Source organism: Prionailurus viverrinus, chromosome B2, assembly GCF_022837055.1.
Source record: "Prionailurus viverrinus isolate Anna chromosome B2, UM_Priviv_1.0, whole genome shotgun sequence".
Classification (NCBI taxonomy): Eukaryota; Metazoa; Chordata; class Mammalia; order Carnivora; family Felidae; genus Prionailurus; species Prionailurus viverrinus.
Genome location: NC_062565.1, coordinates 37,440,439 through 37,460,627, shown reverse-complemented (window position 1 = coordinate 37,460,627; position 20,189 = coordinate 37,440,439). Strand labels below are relative to the sequence as shown.

The 20,189-nt window shown below is 42.0% G+C and overlaps 1 protein-coding gene across 1 annotated transcript in view; it reads right to left on the bottom strand.

Moving 5' to 3' along the window:
* DNAH8 (dynein axonemal heavy chain 8) overlaps positions 1-20,189 on the bottom strand; it is a 338,484-nt gene that overhangs the window by 40,506 nt on the left and 277,789 nt on the right. Inside the window, exons 87-89 of the mRNA XM_047860389.1 lie at positions 13,254-13,370; positions 10,896-10,997; positions 2,425-2,585 (exon numbers count right to left, since the gene is read on the bottom strand). Of these exons, the coding sequence (XP_047716345.1) occupies positions 2,425-2,585; positions 10,896-10,997; positions 13,254-13,370 (380 nt within the window). The remainder of the gene's footprint in view (positions 1-2,424; positions 2,586-10,895; positions 10,998-13,253; positions 13,371-20,189) is intronic.

Below are 20,189 nucleotides of genomic sequence, written 5' to 3'. Positions count from 1 at the left end.
TAAGTCAGGATGAGATGATTTCAACCCTGCTTTAATATATATTCCTTGGCAGAATCCTACACAGCACCCAACAGGATCCGATTCTCTAGGTACCAGCTTTAAATGACTCCTTGGACTCTTGCCAAGGATGAAATCAAAGTTCAGAGTCCTCATACGTGAGCCGCTTCAATTACTAATTGACAAGTGCCATTTTTCTGCCCATTCACATGAACTCATGAGCTATTTCTAAAGACCATTCCTGTTCATTAGATTCTTCACAACCCAGAGAAATTTAGTATTGCCGGCACATTCAACAAATATTTCCTGAGCATCAGGCACTGTTTAGCACTAGAGATATGCAGTAAAAATAGACAAAAGTTTCAGACATGATGGTGCTTATGTTTAATGATGGTAGGTAGATGATAGCAAGTATAAATAAGTAAATATGGAGTATGTCCGTTGGTGATACAATCTAAAGAAAAAAGTAGCAAGGAGGATAGAGTCTGGGGTGAGGGCTGGGGAGTGATCTGCAAATTTTAAATAGGGCAGCCAGGGAAGACATCATTGGAAAGGTGACATTTAAGAAAAGGCCGGAAGAGGTGAAAAGGTGAGCCATGATATCCAGGGGGAAGGACGTTTCGGGAAGTACAAGTATCCCGTGGTGGCGGTGGGGGAGGGCATCTGGCCTGAGTACCAGGAAGCTAGCAGGAGTTAAGCTGAGCAGTGAGTGAGGGAAAGGGCAGAGGAGGCCAACCTCCTGGGGGCAGGTGGTCTTACTGGGCCTTGCAGGTCACCTGTAGGTCACTGTCTGCCTTTGACCTTGACATGGAGTGAGACAGGAGCCTTAGGAGGGTTCTGAACAGAGGAGTGACGTAGTCAGCCTCAGATTTTTAAAGTTTCAGCCAAAGTAAAACTATTTCTCCGTGTTCCTTCTTTCAGGTCGTGTTTCAGTTGATTCCAAATGGATCCCCGAGGAATCCTTTTTACTTCTTCACCTCTTTTCTGTCTCCGGCTAACTTATGACAGCCTCTTCAAATAACAGCTAGAGTCATCACCAAAGAGGCATCATGGTTCCATCACAGGGTCTGAAGAGTGTTAGCCATTCACGGCTCTTCTGGCTCATGCCCACGTCTTTGAAGGTGAAAAATAGCATGGGAGAGATGGGAAGATCTGGAGAGGTTAGAATTTGTATGGGTGACAAAAGCCAGGAAGCCAAGCCTCATGCAAGGGACAAAGTGTATATTCAGGGGCAGAGAGACAACGCAGCAGAGGGAGGCTGGGACTCCAGGGATGCTGGGCAAGGGCAGGGAACCGGAAGGTGGGAAATGCCTGTGCCCCTTTGCAGAGTTGTTACAGTTGCAGTGGCAGGTGAGTGACTAGGAGAGAGGCACACCCCACTCCTTCTCAATCGGTCATCCCAGCTTAAAATCTGCCAGAGGAGTCCCGCTTTCTCCCATTCCTTGAAACCACTCTCCTAGACACAAACTTTATGGTTCTTCATTGATGGGCCGGAGGCAATGACCATCTGGAGGAGAATCCCAGCTGGGGCTTCTTGGCGCCCTCTCTGTGGAACTGGATAGCCTTGTTTTCAGGCTCCTTCAGCCAAAAGATGGGTCCGAGAAGGGGCTTGGGATTTGGGTGAATTTCTTGTGTCTTCACTCATCATCTCTTACCTCAGCGACCAGAGCAGGGACCTCATGTTGAGCTGAGACCCATAGCCTCTCCTCCCAGCTCTGTATCCATGCTCTGTGCTCTATGCCCATCGTGGGCATTAGTGACAGAAGGAGGCAGGTGAGGAAATAAGGAGACAGGGGCCACAAAAGAGAGGATCAAGCAGAAACACAATTCCTCCTCCTCCTCTCTCTATCCCCCTGGCCTTTTTAGACTCTGTTTATGATCATTATTTTTTTTATTTTATTTTTTATTTTTTTAAACTTACATCCAAATTAGTTAGCATATAGTGCAACACCGATTTCAGGAGTAGATTCCTTAGTGCCCCTTACCCATTTAGTCCATTCCCCCTCCCACAGCCCCTTCAGGAACCCTCAGTTTGTTCTCCATATTTATGAGTATGACCATTATTTTTAATGGATTTTTTTGGGGGGGTGGTTAGAGGCAAGAAGCTGGGAGACCACTGTCCTATCAGTGGAAGGCATCGATGCCAATAAAACCAACTGGTTTAATGACATGGCAGAGGAGAAATAATCAATGCATAAATTAGAGCTTTAGCATTGTCATAAACTCCGGAGCATCAGGATTTACTGAGGGAAAAGGAGGCCAAGATATGACAAAGGTGTAATTGGAGGACAGGAAGTGACAATATTTTTCACAGCAAAATAAAAAGAAGTGAAAGGAGAGGAATTAAGAGAGAAAATGAAATGCACAGTCTCTGCCAGGCTGAGTTACAAATGATTCCTTAAAATATAAAAAATGCCAGGAACTTACGTGATATCGGCATTAGGGTGCAGCCCAAAGACTTCGGGGTTATCTAGGGATGGCAATGACTGGATGTACTCAAAATACTGATCCAGGGTTTTGCACAAGGGGATTTTATACCCGGTATAAAACTGGAACGATGGTTCAAACATCTTCTCACTGAACCAGACCTATATGGGGGAGAAAATGGAAGAAATAAAAGTGATGAACATCTCAGTGAGAACTGCCACTATAAGGAAGGAAGGGTCACCTTATTTCCATTTTAGTATATTTTTATATTGGGTTTGAAAATACCTTAAGAAAATCACTGACAGAAATAATTAGCACAAGTATGAAGAAAAGAGAGAGGCCACACGGCACAAAAACAGTGAAGTCCTAGCCTCTCTTGGACACCAAAGAAGGTACTTGCTAACAGTGAAGAGGAGAGAGCCGGGCTTGCAAGCCTGCTCTCTGCTCCAGTAAACTCACGACCCTCAATCCCACTTTTGAAGACTAATGGGAACACACTGCAGAGGAGATAAGGCAATAACCACAAACACCAGAGAGTATCTGGGCATTTCCACCTCCTCCCTTTGCCCCCAAACAGGGCTCGCGCCAGGGCTGGGGTGGGCGGGGGGAGGCTGTGCTGTGCTCAGGGTGGTTCACAGCAGCCCTGCGCACCACACAAGGCCAGAAAATTTTCTTAACAATTGTCTCCCCTCCTGCCCTGAGCTGGAGAGCTCCCTCTGTTAATTAAGTTACGTCCCTGGCCACAAGAAGCAAATGTATCCAACCGTCTTATTGTTCGCCTTAAGACATCCTTTTCTCATTCCATATGAATTGATTATCTGTAATGTAAAAGCAAGAGAACAAATATATACTTGGTGTGAATAGGCTTATTCTGAAGAGGGGAAAAAAATAATGTTGAATGCCTAGGAGCCAGATTTGAGGCAATGACTTCAGTGTCTAACAGAGCAATTTTCTCAGCAGGAAGGGAAATAATGGGAAGACAGGAGGAACAGAAGTGCAGGCAGGATGCCTGAATCACTGGGAGGATTCAATGCAAAAAGAGATGGGACTGTGCTTTACTTCAGTCAGTTATACTTTCTCTAGTCCCTTCCTTCCATATCCTTTTTCCAGCTCTTTTTAGGTCCAGTGATTACTCTGAAATGACCTATGAACTGATTCTCTCTTCTGTCTCCTCCCCTCCCCACCCCACCCCCCTCTCCATTTCCATCCTAGTCAACTCCTGCACACAAGGCACAGAGCTTAGGACTGGAACAGAATGAGAAGGTGAGTCACACATGGTTCTTTCCTTCCAGGAGCTTGTGACCCAATGAAGGAATAGGGCAATTACATAATAAACCACAATGCAAAGTGCAATAAGAGGAGAGCCAAAGGAAACAAAAATAAGCAAAGCACTAAGGAAGCTTAAAGCAGGAAGAAAGAATGGACAGCTGGATGTCAGGTAAGGCTTTATCTTGGAGGTGATTTTGGAGAGAAACGTTAAAGGACAGGATTTGATAGGGGATCTAGTGTGACTGGGGAGATGACACCAGCAAAGGCACAGAATAATTGATACAAAAATGTGAGGTGGGGTTGAGGGATGAAATCTAGGGTAAATATGTCCAGGTGATGTCTGGGTGATGACTGGTGTTAACTTAAGAAATGAGGAGCAGGGGCGCCTGGGTGGCACAGTCGGTTAAGCGTCCGACTTCGGCCAGGTCACGATCTCGCGGTCCGTGAGTTCAAGCCCCGCGTCGGGGTCTGGGCTGATGGCTCAGAGCCTGGAGCCTGTCTCCGATTCTGTGTCTTCCTCTCTCTGCCCCTCCCCGTTCATGCTCTGTCTCTCTCTGTCCCAAAAATAAATAAACGTTGAAAAAAAAATTAAAAAAAAAAATGAGGAGCAGTTGAAAGCTATTAAAGAGAACAGCGCTATGATCATGGTCATTAATTAGAAAGATTATGTTTGGGGGCGCCTGGGTGGCTCAGTCGGTTAAGCATCTGGCTTCAGCTCAGGTCATGATCTCATGGTTTGTGAGTTTAAGCCCCGCGTCGGGCTCTGTGCTGACAGCCCAGAGCCTGGAGCCTGCTTCGGATTCTGTGTCTCCTTCTCTCACTGCACCACTGCTCACACTCTGTCTGTGTGTGTCTCTCTCTCCCTTTCAAAACTAAATAAACATTTTTAAAAATGAAAGATTATGTTTTTAGTGATGTGGATGGTTAGGGAGGATGATGGCCACAGGGTCATCGGCACACAGACAACAGTGACCACACTAAGCTCTCTAGTACCAGCTGACATATATCTATAAAAGCAAAACAGAGTTTCTTCCTGTTTTTCTATCACTTTATTAGTAAACACACACACACACATCTGAGTTTCACCAAATTTGGAGGATATTTGGGGGGACAGTCAAAGTAAGGAATAAGAAGTCAACATGGAATTACTCTGGGAGACTCTAGAAGGTACCTCGCAAAGAAAAGCACTCGTCTTCTAGGGACAATAAATAAAGTTCTACAATTGTTGGTTTTAGGGGAGACACACTGTAAGGTGTTGAGAACAGAGAAAACAAACAAGGGTTCAAAGATAAGCCCCAAATTGTAAGTCATAGGGAGAGAGGATCCAATTTGAAGGCACTGATACACAATTAAACTGAGTCACACTGTGGATAGCATGGTCAGGGCAAAGGTTAGGCCAGCAGGTTAGAAGGTACGACTGAAGCCGCGACTAGGATAAGGGAAGGCAGCATGTGGACCCCATGGTGCTTTCTGTAGCCTTCTTCAATAGAGTTTCATGGTAACCTCGTGTCCTTATAGCCAGAGACCCAAACTCTCCTCTCTGGTTACAGAGGAGCCATCTGGAACAGGTCAGAGCTAGGCACAGGAATGAGTGAGGGAAGGAATGGATGAGACAGGAAGCTGAAAGGGGTGCAGGACCAAGTACAGATTCAGAGGCACTAAGGGTCAGGGCATCTCAATGGTCAGAGACTTGGAGCCACTGAAGGTGGAGCAACTCTAAGGAAAGTTAGGAAAGAGACTGAGAGAAAGAAATGGGGACTGGAGGGTGAGGGAAGGTGGGGAAGCTGCCCGGGGGCAAAAGAATGGAAAAATGGAAGGATGAATTTTTCATTTAGGGCAGTCCCCAGATGGGGCCCAGGCCCAGAGGTTGGAGACTTGTAGGCTTCTGAGAGGCGGTTGGAGTCTGCTACTCCTCTGTTGCCCTGAGTGTGGGGGTTCAGAGAAGAAGTAGAAGAGGTGGAAGACAGGTTTGGGTCAGAGAGCAGAACTGCCCACCTTGAGGTCTGGAAAGTGTAGCAGTTTGAGCCACAGGTGCTCTTCCTTTCCCTCCCTTTGCTCTCAAGCAGGTTTCAGCTGCTTCAGAGAACTCCCTCTGGTTCTGATGTGGAGGGCAAAGAGGTCTCTGAGAAATCCCTTTCACTTTGCCAGCAAACTGGCGTTCCTCCCGCCTTTAAGTAAGGTAGTTTCAATAAAACAAAGACAGACCAACTAAGAGAGTTGGTTAATCAGGACTTTCCTTGAACTCTACTTTTTAGAAAATGCCTAAGCAATTTTTTAAGCTGATATAAAGTATTGTATAAAAAATCTTTTTTCCTGATTTTCAGGTTGTGCTCTGGGGTCAGTAAAAATTCAATCCAGTCTACGCTGTCTTAGATGATTCTGACCTCCGGGCACATAAAACTTTCAATCTACTGAGATTAAATTATATTTAGCATCATCAACAAACAGGCATTGAGTGTACCCTAGGTGCTAGAGAGAAAGGACACAGAGACTTAGATGATTTGTTTCTTATTTCAATGGACTTACAACCTAGTGGGGTAGGCCGAATACATGTCTTAGGATCACATATTTGCTTTCCCCACTCTCCACGGCAACTACCTCACACCTCTTCCTCTTTCTTCAAATGTCCCAAACTTGCTGTCCCCTCCCCTCAGCTGATGACCTGCGTCCCCTTAGCCAATGATGCTTATTTCACTCTGAACATAGACACGGTCAGAAGAAAACAACTCCATTTTCCCCCATCAAACCTTCTGGTCCCTGCACCTGTCCCCCTCTGCTTCCCTACCAGAAGGAACGGGCTGTACATACTGTGTACTGGTACACATACTGGTAAATCTAAATTAGCGCTGGTTGTAGAATTATTTTAATGAATAACAGGGGTGGGAATAAAAATGAGGAGGAACCAAAATGCTCCACAGCAGTAACAGGGAAGATAGAAGTCAGAAGGGCTCAGAGGTAAAGCCTATAAGGTAGGGCTAGATTTTTAACTTAAGTAACCATGTTTGAAAATGTAAAGACTAAAAATGGAATAATTTTAAAACCAGTACAGAAATATAAAAACACACTTTTTTGAAGCAGGAAAGAAGAAAGTAAATCCAAAAAAAAGCAGGGTTAATGAAAACCACAAAATAAGATGATAGAATAAGTCAAAACATAGCGGCAATCACAACAACAATAAAGTGATAAATTTGCCTGTTAAAGGACAAATACCTTCAGACTGGATGTCAAAAATTCCAGCTTTTTTTGTTTATAAGAGATAAGTCTGAAACATAATGCACAGAAATGTTGAAATGAAAAGAATAGAAATATATATATGTGTGTGTGTATATATATATATATATATATATATATATACCAGGTATACTAAAATTAAGTATTAAAAGACTGATAAGAGAGTGAAGGGGCAAGGATCAGAGTAGGAAATATATTTGCAGTCACATAATCAACAAAGAACTTACATCCAGAATATGCAAAAAGCTCCTATAAATAAATATTTTAAAAAGACAGACAACCCAAGAGAAATAGAGGAAGAATGTACAAGCAAGTCACAAAGGAGAAAACCAAAATAGTGAATCAACATGTCATGTGAGGGTGCTCAAGCCCATTCGCATTCAAAGAAATAAAAATTAAAACCAAAGTGAGGGGCCCACCCGGGTGGCTCAGTCAGTTAAGCGTCTGACTGGCTCAGGTCATGATCTCACGGCTCATGGGTTCGAGCCCTGCATCGGGCTCTGTGCTGACAGCTCAGAGCATGGAGCCTGCTTTGGATTCTGTGCCTCCCTCGCTTTCTGCCCCTCCCCCACTCACACTCTATCTCTCTCTGTCTCTCAAAAGTAAACAAACATTAAAAAATTTAAAAAAATTAAAACCAAAGTGAGATATCAGTATACACCCACCAGAATGGCTAACATTTAAGCCATTTAGCCAGAATGGCTAATGATGCCCAGTGTTGGTGAGGATGTGGTGAAATGGGGTATCTCATTCTTCTGTGGGATGTATTTTTGGAAAACACTTTGGAAATCAGATTGATGTGAGCGACTAAGATGGAAAGTACATAAACTCTATAACCTAGCAATTCCACTCCTAATAGAAAGGCATAATCGTGTGCTCCAAGAACCTTGTGTGAGAATGTCCCCAGAAGCATTATTTGTAATAGCTACAAATGGAAATGATCCTCATTTCCACCAATATAATACAACGGAATCCCAACACAGTAAAGGAAACAAGTAAACTACTGCTACACACAACATGGATGGATCTCATAACACCATGTTGAGAACAGGAAGCCAGAACACCAAAATGACAACATACTGCATGGTTCCATTTATATGAAGTTCAAAAACAGGCAAAACTGAACTACATTAATAAGCAGTACTTACTCAGATGGTGAAAGTTTAGTGAGAATGAAATTCTGGTGGGTATCTTGAGTTGTGCGGAAGAAGGGGGCATGTGTGAGTCTTTGGGGGAACTGGAAATGTTCTATGTCTATTTAAAGAGAGTTATTAAGCTGCATGTTTATATTTTATACATTTTTCTGTACATTGCATATTTTTTAAGTAGTTGCATTTTTCAAAGGTTTATCAAGCGAATACTAAGTACAGGTAAAATCTCTTTCCTTATCTTCCTTGAGCCTTCTCAGTTGACCATTTCTTCTTTCCTGATACTTTAAAGTACTCAGGACCCTGTCCTTAGCTTGTTTTCTGTTGTTTTCTTTCTCTACACTTTCTTCTTAGATGATGCTCTCATCTATTATCTGGACCTCAAAGGCTGTTTTATATGCTGACAAATTTCAACTCTTTTTCTCCAGCCCTGACCTCTCTCTTGAGCTCCAGACCTGTAAACCCAACTGCCATGTTTACCCTTCTTCATTCTCTTAATCAACAAATATTTATTGAGGCCCCTAATATTTTCTAGGTTCTGCACTAGGTGCTGGGAATCTGACAGTGATGTAATGAGGCAAAGCCTTTGGGGAACTTACAGTCTTGGACAACTCCAATTGGGTGTCTTGTGGACGTCTCAAAAGTTACATGATCATAGCAGAACTCCTAATTTCCAGTCCCAGCCAATAAAACTCATTCCATCTGCAGCCCTTCTCCTCTGTAAATGGTCTTATTCTCTAATCAGTTATTTAGGTCAAAACAAGAGTGGCCCTTCTCTTCCCTTATCATCAGCATTCTGCTGGTACTATCTGTACAATGCAATGCAATGTATATGCAGAATCTAACCACTTCTCAGAGTCTCCAGTGCTAAACCTCCAATTTTAGGTACTTTTACAATATTCTAACACAAAGTATACTTTCAAAGACATCTTTTTTTTTCCTTTAAACCTCAGATATAGAGGTGAGTTACTATATTCCTTTATTTTTCTTATAAGTCTCGGCCCCCTTTATGTTAGTTTTTCCCCATTCATCCCTGATCTCCACTCCCAGTCTCCTTCCCTCTGAGGGCATCTATTTAAATGTGCTTGATCTATGTCCTTGTGAAATATGCATGTATTGCTTTCTAGATCTCATTTTATTTTTTTTAAGCTGTGCACTCAGCACTAAATTTTTAAGATCTATGCATGATACTATATGGATCATTTCTTCCAAGTGCTGCATTGTGTTCCATGATAGGTGTCTACAATATTTAGCTCATCTATTCCCCCAGGACAGACTCCCAGGTTGCTTTCAACCTCCTACTACTGCCAACAATACCATGAGCAATATCTTTGTACATGTCCATGGACCTGTTTGCAAATTTCTCTGGGATATATACTCAGGAGTGGGCTTATGGTTCAGAAGGTATCATACACTTGACATGACCAAGTGTCACCAGATTGCACCCTAGAAGGGTGAGCAGTAGTCTCCCACTGTGCTCATCCACTACTTCTTAGGATTCTTAGGTGTCTGTAGTGGATGTTGTGATGTGCCACCAGTTTCTTCTCTAAGGCCCAGGCACTCAATCCCACAGCTGTCTGGAGTATTGGCTACTAAGGGCTCTCACCACACTGTCCCTCCCCAGAAATTGTCCTGGCAGAAGGCAGCTGCCTCAACCAAGGTCATGCCCTCAGGGAGGGGGGCGCACAAGCAGATCTCCATCTCAGTCTGTGTCCAGAGAAGCCAACCTATGATGGTCACCTTCAACTCCACACACAATATTGCCGTAAACATTATTATACATGTCCACTTGTGGACTTTTTCTAGAAATGTCCTGCGATGTGTCTATCTAGGATACTTAATTTCAGTAAGTTTTGCCCAACTGCTTTCCAGGAGGTCTGTACTGATTTTAATCTCCAGCAGCCAGGCTCCTGCCTCCACACATCCTTGCCGACATTTATCATCATCCATCTTTCTCCACATACAGCTTCAAGGAAAACTTGCAGAAATAAATAAGGGTTGAAAGAAAAATCAGATTCCTGGCCAACCTCCGGCTTACCAAAATACTCTCAAAGTTTATGCTTTGTTGTTTTTGTTAAGGGGGGAAAGATCATTGAAACAGAGAATTACCAATGTAGATCCTAATACAAAGAATTCAAATAACCATAAAATACTCATATATCTGATTTTTCCCACTTATGTAATATATATTGCTTCTTTAGCATGTAAAAGTTTTAAGAAGAGTTTGAGCCTGATGTGTGTGTATGTATATATACATATACACTATTTATCACTGGTGTGAAAGCTGTAATTGCTAAGGAATAATTTTCTCTAGAAAATGTTTACCAATGTGATGTATGTGGATTTTACTGGGAACAGAGGAAAAAATGAGCACTCTATCACTTTTCAGTTGTCTGTCCTAATGAAAAAGATGAGAACACCCAAATTATAGTTAATTCTCCAGTCACTTATTTCGGGGCTTGAAATCTTCATGAGACTCATAGTCAGAGGAAGCAGTCAATCAACTGTCATGTGAAGGAGGGGAGAGACCCTGAAAATGTGCAACTCAGGAGAAGAGTCACAGACTATTGACAGCTGATCCTTATTCTACTTTGGACCACAAGGACCACAAGTAGATTGCTGGTTGGTTTGGCTGTGGCTTTGGCTTTGGCTTTGGTTTTGGTTTTGGTTTTGGCTTTGTTAGCTGATTCTTTTTAGCGGCTCTGCTCTATATTTTTTTTTCCCCTTAAGTTTGGCTCAGTGATTATGAACAAACAAATATTCCTGTTTAAAAGGAAAATGCAATGAAATGTGTCTCCATGCTTTTTCTGTAAATTGACTTACTCTAGCAAAGCAATTAAGTAGACGTTTATCAAAGTCATCTGTCACTCTGCCTCCATACTGTACTTCTCCAATCATGTACCGAACCGTACTCCATGAAACACCCTTTATTAAAAATAAAAAGATTGTTAATTGTCGATCCAAACAGATAATTCTAAATATTTCAGGTCTTCCCTGGAGGAAAGGTCTCAAAAAGAAAGCACTAACTAGATTGCATTTAAAATGACTCTATTAGTAACTCTTTTGCTATCACATGGCTGAAACTGCCAGGGTTCAGTCACCAAAGAAAAATCTATAATAGTAAATATCAGTGAATTTATTACTCATTGATTATTTAAAATGGGGGTGGGGGAAGACTATTTTTCATTCTGTGGATGTAATCGTCTATAATACTCATTATAGTAATGCCAAGCTGTTAAAAAAAAAAGTCATGTTTAGTGAAGAAAGGGAAAAAAAACAAGTAGTCAACTGTTTAATACACTTTCTTAGTAATATATTTTCTGAATCAGTATGAGAACAACTAAAAGATTATTCACTCACAGCATTTTTCTACAATGCAATTCTTTGCTGTCTCATTCTGTGAGCTATAACTAAATCAAAGTATTTATTAATTGCCATAGAATCTTATCCTAGCAATATATTGCAGATATTAATAGTTTTTTTTAATTTTCTTTTATTTTTTACTTAATACATTTGGGGTAAGAAAAGTAAGGATGCTTTATTTTTTAATTGACTTTCTTTTGGTTAAACTTTGATTCATCAGCTCCACTGCCTTTCAAAGCAACTATTTCAAGGGTAACTATTATTTGTATATATCAAATGATAAATAATAACAGAATATGAACCCATATGATGTAATTTTTCATCAAGTTGTCATACTCGATTTAATATGCCTTTGTAATTTCAAGGAAAACTGATGGTTTGATTCTAGATCCTCCAGCGGCCCAGGTAAAAATTCATCATGGCTTACTGTCACCATACTGACACTACAGTATCTATAATTAACTTCAAGATCCACTATGAGAAAGAAGAGAGGGGGAGACAGCAGAACACTGGTGTTTATTGAGTACTTACTGTGTCCCAATATACTGTGCTTTCACAAATGCTAACTCATTTATTCCTCACAGAGACCATGACCATTCTGTAGATGAGGAAACAGGCTCTGGGAGGCTCATAAACTTGCTCAAGATCATGGAAAAAACAGATGTGGAAGCACATGTGAAAGGACAACTGGGTTTGTGTTCTTACCTCTGTGACCTTTTGGAAGTCCCTCCTTCTCTCCTATTACCTCATCAGGAAAACGAGGATAATAGTAATGCCTTCTGTACCTCCCTCACAGAGTTGTGAAGACACAAATGAGATCCTCAATGCACGAGCACTGAGAGCTGTCAAGTGCTGTACAATGATCAGTGACCGTTACCAGAAATTATTGCTATGTATCTCCATAAGTTTAAGCATGTGTTAAGATGTGACTAAAGGTGAGAAAGAACTTTCACGTGGGCTGAGAGATAACATTTTCTTTCACCTCTGAGGAGGCATCTGTGAAATGCTGGAAGAAAAGTCTGACTTAAGATGGACATTGTCGGGGCGCCTGGGTGGCTCAGTTGGTTAAGTGCCCGACTTCAGCTCAGGTCAGGATCTCGCGGTCCGCGAGTTCGAGCCCCACGTCGGGCTCTGGGCTGACAGCTCGGAGCCTGGAGCCCGCTTCGGATTCTGTGTCTCCCTCTCTCTCTGCCCCTCCCCCACTCATGCTCTGTCGCTCTGTCTCTCTCAAAACTAAATAAACATTAAAAAAAATTTTTTGGGGGGGGGGGGCGCCTGGGTGGCGCAGTCGGTTAAGCGTCCGACTTCAGCCAGGTCACGATCTCGCGGTCCGGGAGTTCGAGCCCTGCGTCGGGCTCTGGGCTGATGGCTCAGAGCCTGGAGCTTGCTTCCGATTCTGTGTCTCCCTCTCTCTCTGCCCCTCCCCCGTTCATGCTGTGTCTCTCTCTGTCTCAAAAATAAATAAACGTTAAAAAAAAATTAAAAAAAAGATGGACATTGTCTTGGAGTGCACTGTGGCACTTGGGTGCGACATGAGGAAGGTTGTGAAGTTTCTTCATTCGTGGTCTGTCTCTGCCGTGTATGTGCGCCGGAGACAGAGGAGCGGGGCAGGGACATAAGCATGAGATGGGGATCCAAATGCACCCCTATGGGCAGTAGGGGTGTGAGTGGAAATGGCTGGACCAATAAATGGCTGATTCGGGGAGGCGGGGAAAACCTTGGCAGGTTCCCTGTATATTATACACTGAAAATGTCTGTGGAAACTTGGTTTAAGGACAGCAATAAAAATTGGGGGGGGGGGGAACCAATTTCACTCACCTTTTTAATATCACATTCATCAAGGTGATTCTGAATAAACTGGACACTGGCTGTAAAATCAGCAGAATTGAATTCATAGGGAATATTCCATCCTAAGGGACCAAATTTGCGTCGCTCCTTAAAAATGCCAAAGAAAATAAGTGAGATTTTAAAATTGAATGTAGCTGATGTCTTAATAAACAGGAAGATTCAGGCATGATATAGAGATAAGTTGATGTAATAAAAGAACAGTATACAATTTTGGATCTATTAACCATTAGAACTATTATTTCTTAGCTGTATTGCCAGATGGTTTACAAGAAAAAATGTTCAAATATTTGCCAAATTGTAGTTCTTGGGATTTAAAAAAAAAAAGTCTCAGTTTCCATCGCCAGCTCAAAAAATGCAGTAGGTGCTCAATAAATAGCTGTTCAATGAATTTATTTTAAATTACCCTCTTAGAAATTTCAAATGTTAAAAGTAAGGGTTTAAATTCTTGTTTTTCAAGTTGAATAACTGAAACACTCAGGAGCATTAAACCCCCTGCTGGTGTCACTTCGTAATCTTGCAATTTCAGATTTTGAAAACCCCAAATCTCTATTGTAAAACATGACACATCCTTCTTAAAACTTTCACAGTGCCCTACTTGTTCTCTCCTCTGGACCAGTGGCTAATGTTTTGAATTGTCAAATTACCCATAATCAATCCAACTGGTCTCAGATCAAATGATACAAATGCCTCAATATTCTGGAGACCATTTTAAAAGGTATGTAAATGTGAGAACTGGTACTTCTAGGCTCTAATCACATAGCAAACCACATAAATTAACTCAAATATTACTATACCATCAGCTACCTCTGCCTCAGCATATAACCAGTCTCTAAATGGGGGAAGGGGAGTCTAATCATTTATTTGGATTAGCTCCTAGCCCTTTGACCCTAGTGGCTGAGGTGAGAACCTATATGGAGAGTAGAATCCCAATACATCTATGGGACAGTATAATTCTACTTCTTTACCTCTAAATATATAGTAACTTTCTCTCTTCTGCTTTCCCCCACCCCCCTCCCCCCACACACTGTCTTCACAGTCCATTCCAATACTTCTTCTCCCAGCTGCTCCATGCCTTAGATCCTAATTAATACCACCACTTTAAATAATCTAAATGAATTTTAGTTTAGACAAGTTCATGGACAGGTCAGAGAAAAAATTCAGAAAGCATGAAGGTTTAATTACTGATTTTCAAAATATGCTTTTAAAATATTAAGTAAACCATGAAAATTAATTTGGGTCCAGATGTTCTAACCCTGGGAGATCAGACTGTTAAATAACAAAAATTCAGCAGAGTAAATTTTAAAGATCTAAATGGCTTTATTGAATGATTGATGAATCAGGCAGCATCCTATTTAGCAAATAGAAAGGAGCCCCGAAGAGCTACAGAAAAGGAAAGGTTTTTATTTACTATTTTTTTTATTTTTATTTTTTTAAGTTTACTGATTTTGAGAGTTGGGGGGGAGAGGCAGAGAGAGAAGGAGAATCCCAAGCAGACTCTGTGCCATCAGTGCAGAGCCTGGTGTGGGGCTCTACCTCATGAACTGGGAGATCATGGCCTGAGTTGCAATGGATCCCACGAAGAGTCGGACACTTAACCGACTGAGCCATCCAGGTGCCCCAGAAAAGGAAAGGTTTTTAAAGGCAGAGGGGGATGGCACAAGAAAATCATAAGTGGAAAAAAAAAGGATTATTTTGGGGGACAAAAAAGGATCTCCTTTGGGGGACAAAGGGGGTTTATTAGGGGATTACCTCACTGGTGCTGACCAGGAAATTCCAGACTGACCGGTTAAAATTACATTCCTGGAGAAGGTTGAAACTGCAGTTAGGTTAGGTATTAGTTTCAGTTTGGTGATGTGGGCTTAGCACAAGTAAGTCCATTCTGGGTCTGCTGTCTCTTTTTTAACAAGACCGAGGGCAAACCACTCTTAAAAACGTAAACTACTAACATTACTTCCAGACCTTTACGTCTTTAGGTTAAGTTGTCAGGTATTACACATTTGTATGGTGTAACTCCCACCCTCATCCCTTAGCTAATTAGATCTAGCTAGATCTAATTAGATTGAAGTGGACAGCCAGCCCAAGAAAGGCCAACCAGATTTCTCCTCCCACGAGTTTGGACTTAGGGTTCAGAACTTCAATCTAGAGTTAGAGCTTTAACCAGGGAGACTTAGAAACTTGGGAGCTGTGAAGCACCATCTTCTACCTTGAACACAGAGAGGTGAGAAGGAGCAGAGGTGCCTTAATAGATGGGAGAGACTTGTGGTATCATCCCAGCAGCAAGGGGAAAGGCCCTGGCTATTAAAGGTGTCAGCTTCTCTTGATGGCTTTCTGCTTCCTGGTCTCAGCATTCATGTTGCCGTGATGTGTTTTTCTACTTGTTTCATGTTGAAATACTTGGTCCTGTAACCAGATTTTGAACCTTGACAGTGAGAAACGTGTCTCCCATTTTTGTCTCCCCTTTTGCACCTTTTCGGGGGAAGGCTTATGATTGTGTAATAAATACTAGATTGATTATTGGTAATTATCAGAATGAAAGGCACTCTCCCTCTCATCCTCTTGGGGGGTAATTTCTGAAGCTGACACAAGGTTTTGAATTTTTTGAGTGGATCCCACAAACATTGAGCTGAGCCTCCTCCAGGTTATTTTGGAACAAGAGTGGGTTTGGGAGGGTCTGTGGGATATTAATATGAAAATGCATTCAGTTAAGCCTTGAGTCTCTGGAATTTCTTCCATCTTGAAGTCTTCAAAGAGAAGAAAGCTAACCACTTATTGGTGAGATGCAAATGTTTTCCCACTTTTTTAAAAAATAGAATCAACTCTAAAATAGTTTCACCTGTGTTTGACTTAATTTTTAAAATTTACTGTTCAATTAGACAAGAGACTGAATGAAAAATAATTCTTCCTTTCCAATTACTAAAGCTGCTTAAATTGGCTTTATGGAAACATTCCCATTTACATGCACTGAGCCATTGCAATTCTGTTGCTCCTTAAAATGTGATCTTTGAAAATTGCCCCAAATGCTGAGACTCACTTCACTTTATGCTATTTACTATCAAATTTCATTTAAAGCATTTACTTTTTAGGTTGGTTCACTAAAGTCATAGACTTATTAGCTTATCTTGGAAAAAAAAAAGAGAAAATCTTGCGGGGGCGGGGAGTGACTTTTCTTTCACAAAGGAAATCATTTCATTTTCTCACAATTTTTTTGGTACTCAGTGATTTAAGTGACAATAAAGAAAGAACCCTGAATTATCACCTTGGAATATTAGCAAGCCATTGGGAGAACTAAGAACTCATTTGGAAGCTCAAAAGCAAGGGGTTTGCTTGGAATACTGAATCTCTTCAGTCCCATTAGTATTTTTGAAACTATGGGATGAGTCCTATGTGAGACAATGGAAAAATATTAAAATCAATGTATTTTCAAGAAGTTTTAATCTATTTGAGAAAATAAGCCTTAGAGGACAATGTGATAGTGAGTATAATTAACTGTCAGAATTTAACAGATGATAAGAAGAAGAAGAAGACATTCAATCAGAGGCTTCTGGGAGGAATGAAACTGAAGCTGGCCTTTGAAAAGCAGGGAGAAAAGACTGCTGGGTTTTGGCAAAGACCATGAGCAAAGAGAGGAAACACAAAGCTTGTGATTCATCCAGAAAGAGGCTGCAGGTAAGTTGCTCTACTACAGCAGACAGTGACCTCAGGTAAGTAGCTGGAATTATGTGTTCATACGATGACTCAGGCGTGGAATGTAGACAGATATGAATGTCAGGGCAAAGAGCTAAAACCTGATTCAACAGAGGGAGTTATTATTTATTATTAAGTTGGAAAGTGGTGATTTTAGGAAGACTAGTCTACCCTTTACTGAATTTGACCAGTATAGTTCCTTCTTTCTATTCCAAAGAATCTTCAAAACACAGAACTGCTAGTGAAATGCGGAAAACTTGGACTCCTCCTTTGGACGCTGAAGAAAAGTTGCTCAATGGAGTCATCATCTTAATGATGTCAAAGCCATTTCCAATTTTATGTTAGATTCTACTTCATCCCAACGAGCCCAGCTCCCACAGGCCAACACAGAACCATTTCCGTTGCATCTGCAAAACAAGGCTCTCTTTGGAGCACCACATCTTGATTATTTAATAACTGGAGTTAACATAAAATGAAAAATGCAATCCATACTACACAACAGCAGGGAAACTTTAAAAGGTGAAAATAATGAACAGAAATGGCCAGAACCCCTGGGAAAAACCATCAAGCAAAACGTGAGAGATCTTTCTCTAAGCCTGAATCACGTTACTGAAATTATTCTGAAGGCATTTAAACTAAGAACTTTGCAATCATGCCTCCCCAAAGCCAGAACTTCACATGCACCATTAAACTTGAAGGAGATGTTTGTCAAGGCTCCAACCTGAGAAAGAAAACAAGATGTAGGAGAAGAAAACACTTTTCTGAAGGAAGAACTACTGGCAGTGGAACCTGGGCCCTGTTCCATGTGGCCGTTTTTATTTAATATTTAATTATTTTTAGGATCTTGGAGAAAATATCCAAGTCTGCAACTGCCACTGCAAGCCCCAAGAGCTCCTAACCAATGCCTCCAGCAAAAAAACCTCACAGACTTGTACATAAACCATTAGAAAAATCCCCCCACATGGGCCTCAATGTAGGCAAGCCAAGGGGATGAGGAGAAAAACTCCAAACCATGGAAAGGACATGAAGATGATGAAGGATTCCTGTCTTTTTTTTTTTTAACATTTATTTATTTTTGAGAGAGGGAGAGTGTGTATGTGAGCAAAGGAGGGGCTGAGAGAGAAGGAGACAGAGAATCAGAAGCAGGCTCCAGGCTTTGAGCTGTCAGCAGAGCCCAACAGGGGGCTCGAACTCACAGACTGCAAGATCATGACCTGAGCCAAAGTTGGACACCTAACCGACTGAGCCACCCAGGCACCCCAAGGATTCCTATCTTAAGGGCAGTGGATGTTTGGCAGTCATTCTCAATTCTCAATTCTTCTTGCATATTAGAATCACTTAAGAAGTGTTTTAAAGGACTGAGCACCCCACCTTGCTGCCTCCTCCCTGGGACTCTATGGCCCAGGCAATGGCTGAGAACCATTGCATTAGACATTCATTGGGTCCAATGCACTGTTCAAACAAAATATGGTACATTGACCATCAACAGGAAAAAACCAGAGGTGCCATTCTGACCTTCCACAGAATTCTTCCACTGCAGAATTTGTGGGAGGACACCATAAATGTAATTATTGAGTTTCAAAAGACCAAGACTCTGGAGGAAGACCTATTTAAAATTAAAATCCTAAAGGGTGAATGTGGCCTTGCTCTGAAACCCAGAATGACGCTGCACTGGAGTATCATAGAGAGATGATACTAAGGCCAGAGGGAAGCTTCCATTGAGAGTAATCTCCAAGAGGATGTAGAAATGCCCCCAGGGAGTAGTGGCCAAATGTAGCTGAAGCACTGGGGATGCTGGGCTCTCTCTGGGAGGGCAGAACTGCTGGCTGGCTAGAGCAGAGACACCACCCAACTGTGGTAAGGGCGCCGTTGCTGCAGTAACTTCCTGGCATATGTGTACGGTAAGTTCCTGGAGGAGAGGAGAGGGAAGCCCAGGGGGGTCTGGGGCAAGAAGAGTTTGGCGCAGAATTGGCTTGTGTATCTCTGTAAGTTCCCATGGAAGCACCCATGGCCTCCTCCTACTAGGTAAGCCTGCTCCTACCTCAACAACAAAACAAATTACACCCTTCACTATGCCGCCCAAGACAGTTGTCCTTGACCAGCCAAGTCTATTCCCCTTCTATGGGAGAGGAGGGGTGTTCATTTTGTTCTCTGTAACAATGAGCAAGATCCATATAACACATGATGCCCTTGAGCAGGGGTGAGTTGATGACATGATGCCAAAGCACAGTTCAGTAAGGGAAACTGCACTGGGGGATACACAGTTCTTGCATTTGACCGCTATTTCACCACCAGGTTCTGCGTTATGACTCGTGATGGGCTCCAGCACGAACCCCTACGCAGCCCTGAAGCTTCAGAGCATGCGACATGAACCAATTCCCTGTTCTTTTTGTCAGTCTCCACAAGGACAAATGCATATGCATCATGTTTGTATAGAGCAACGGATAACTAGGTTAACTTGGAGGAATCAATCAGTCAATTAACAAATCAGGTATTGGGCTATTATGTCCAACACTAGAGAAATCTAAGTCACAATCATTCCAACCCAGAACGTCCTTCCTGTAGCAGCTTCACTTCAAACTTTAATGTGCACGTGAATCACTTGGGCATCTTCTTACGATGCAGATTCTGATTCAGCAGGTCTGGGGCCAGCCTGAGATTTTCTCTTACAAGCTTCTGGGCCATGTGGACATTGCTCGCCCCGAACCTGCATTTTCCTATCAGGTAGGTGCCATCCTAACAAGTAAAACAAATTATTTAGGCAATATCACAGTAAATATTTCTGCAAATGAGGAAAACAGAACGGAGGAAGCTATGCTTGGATTATTTGTGCTCCCTGTGTAGTCACAGAACTTGATAACGGAATTTTAGAAATGGGAAAAATCTTGAAAGACCACCTCCTTCTGACTCTAAACACACAGATGGGGAAACAGAGGTCCTGAGAGGCATATAACTCAACAATCCCCACATAGCTAATTGATTTTACCACAAGCATAATGTCCCAGCCTCCTGACCCTCAATGAGGTTGCTCTATCTAGCACACTATGACTATTTTAAGACACATTCAACCTTTACTTTCACAGCCCTAGCAATGGAGACTTTTTTCTGTTTTAATCCAAATGTATGTCATGTTAAGAGCAAGCACTCCTTGACCCCATGACTGGACCACGGCCCCACTGTTGTTCTTCTATTTAGCACTTGGATAATGGCCACAAAAACACA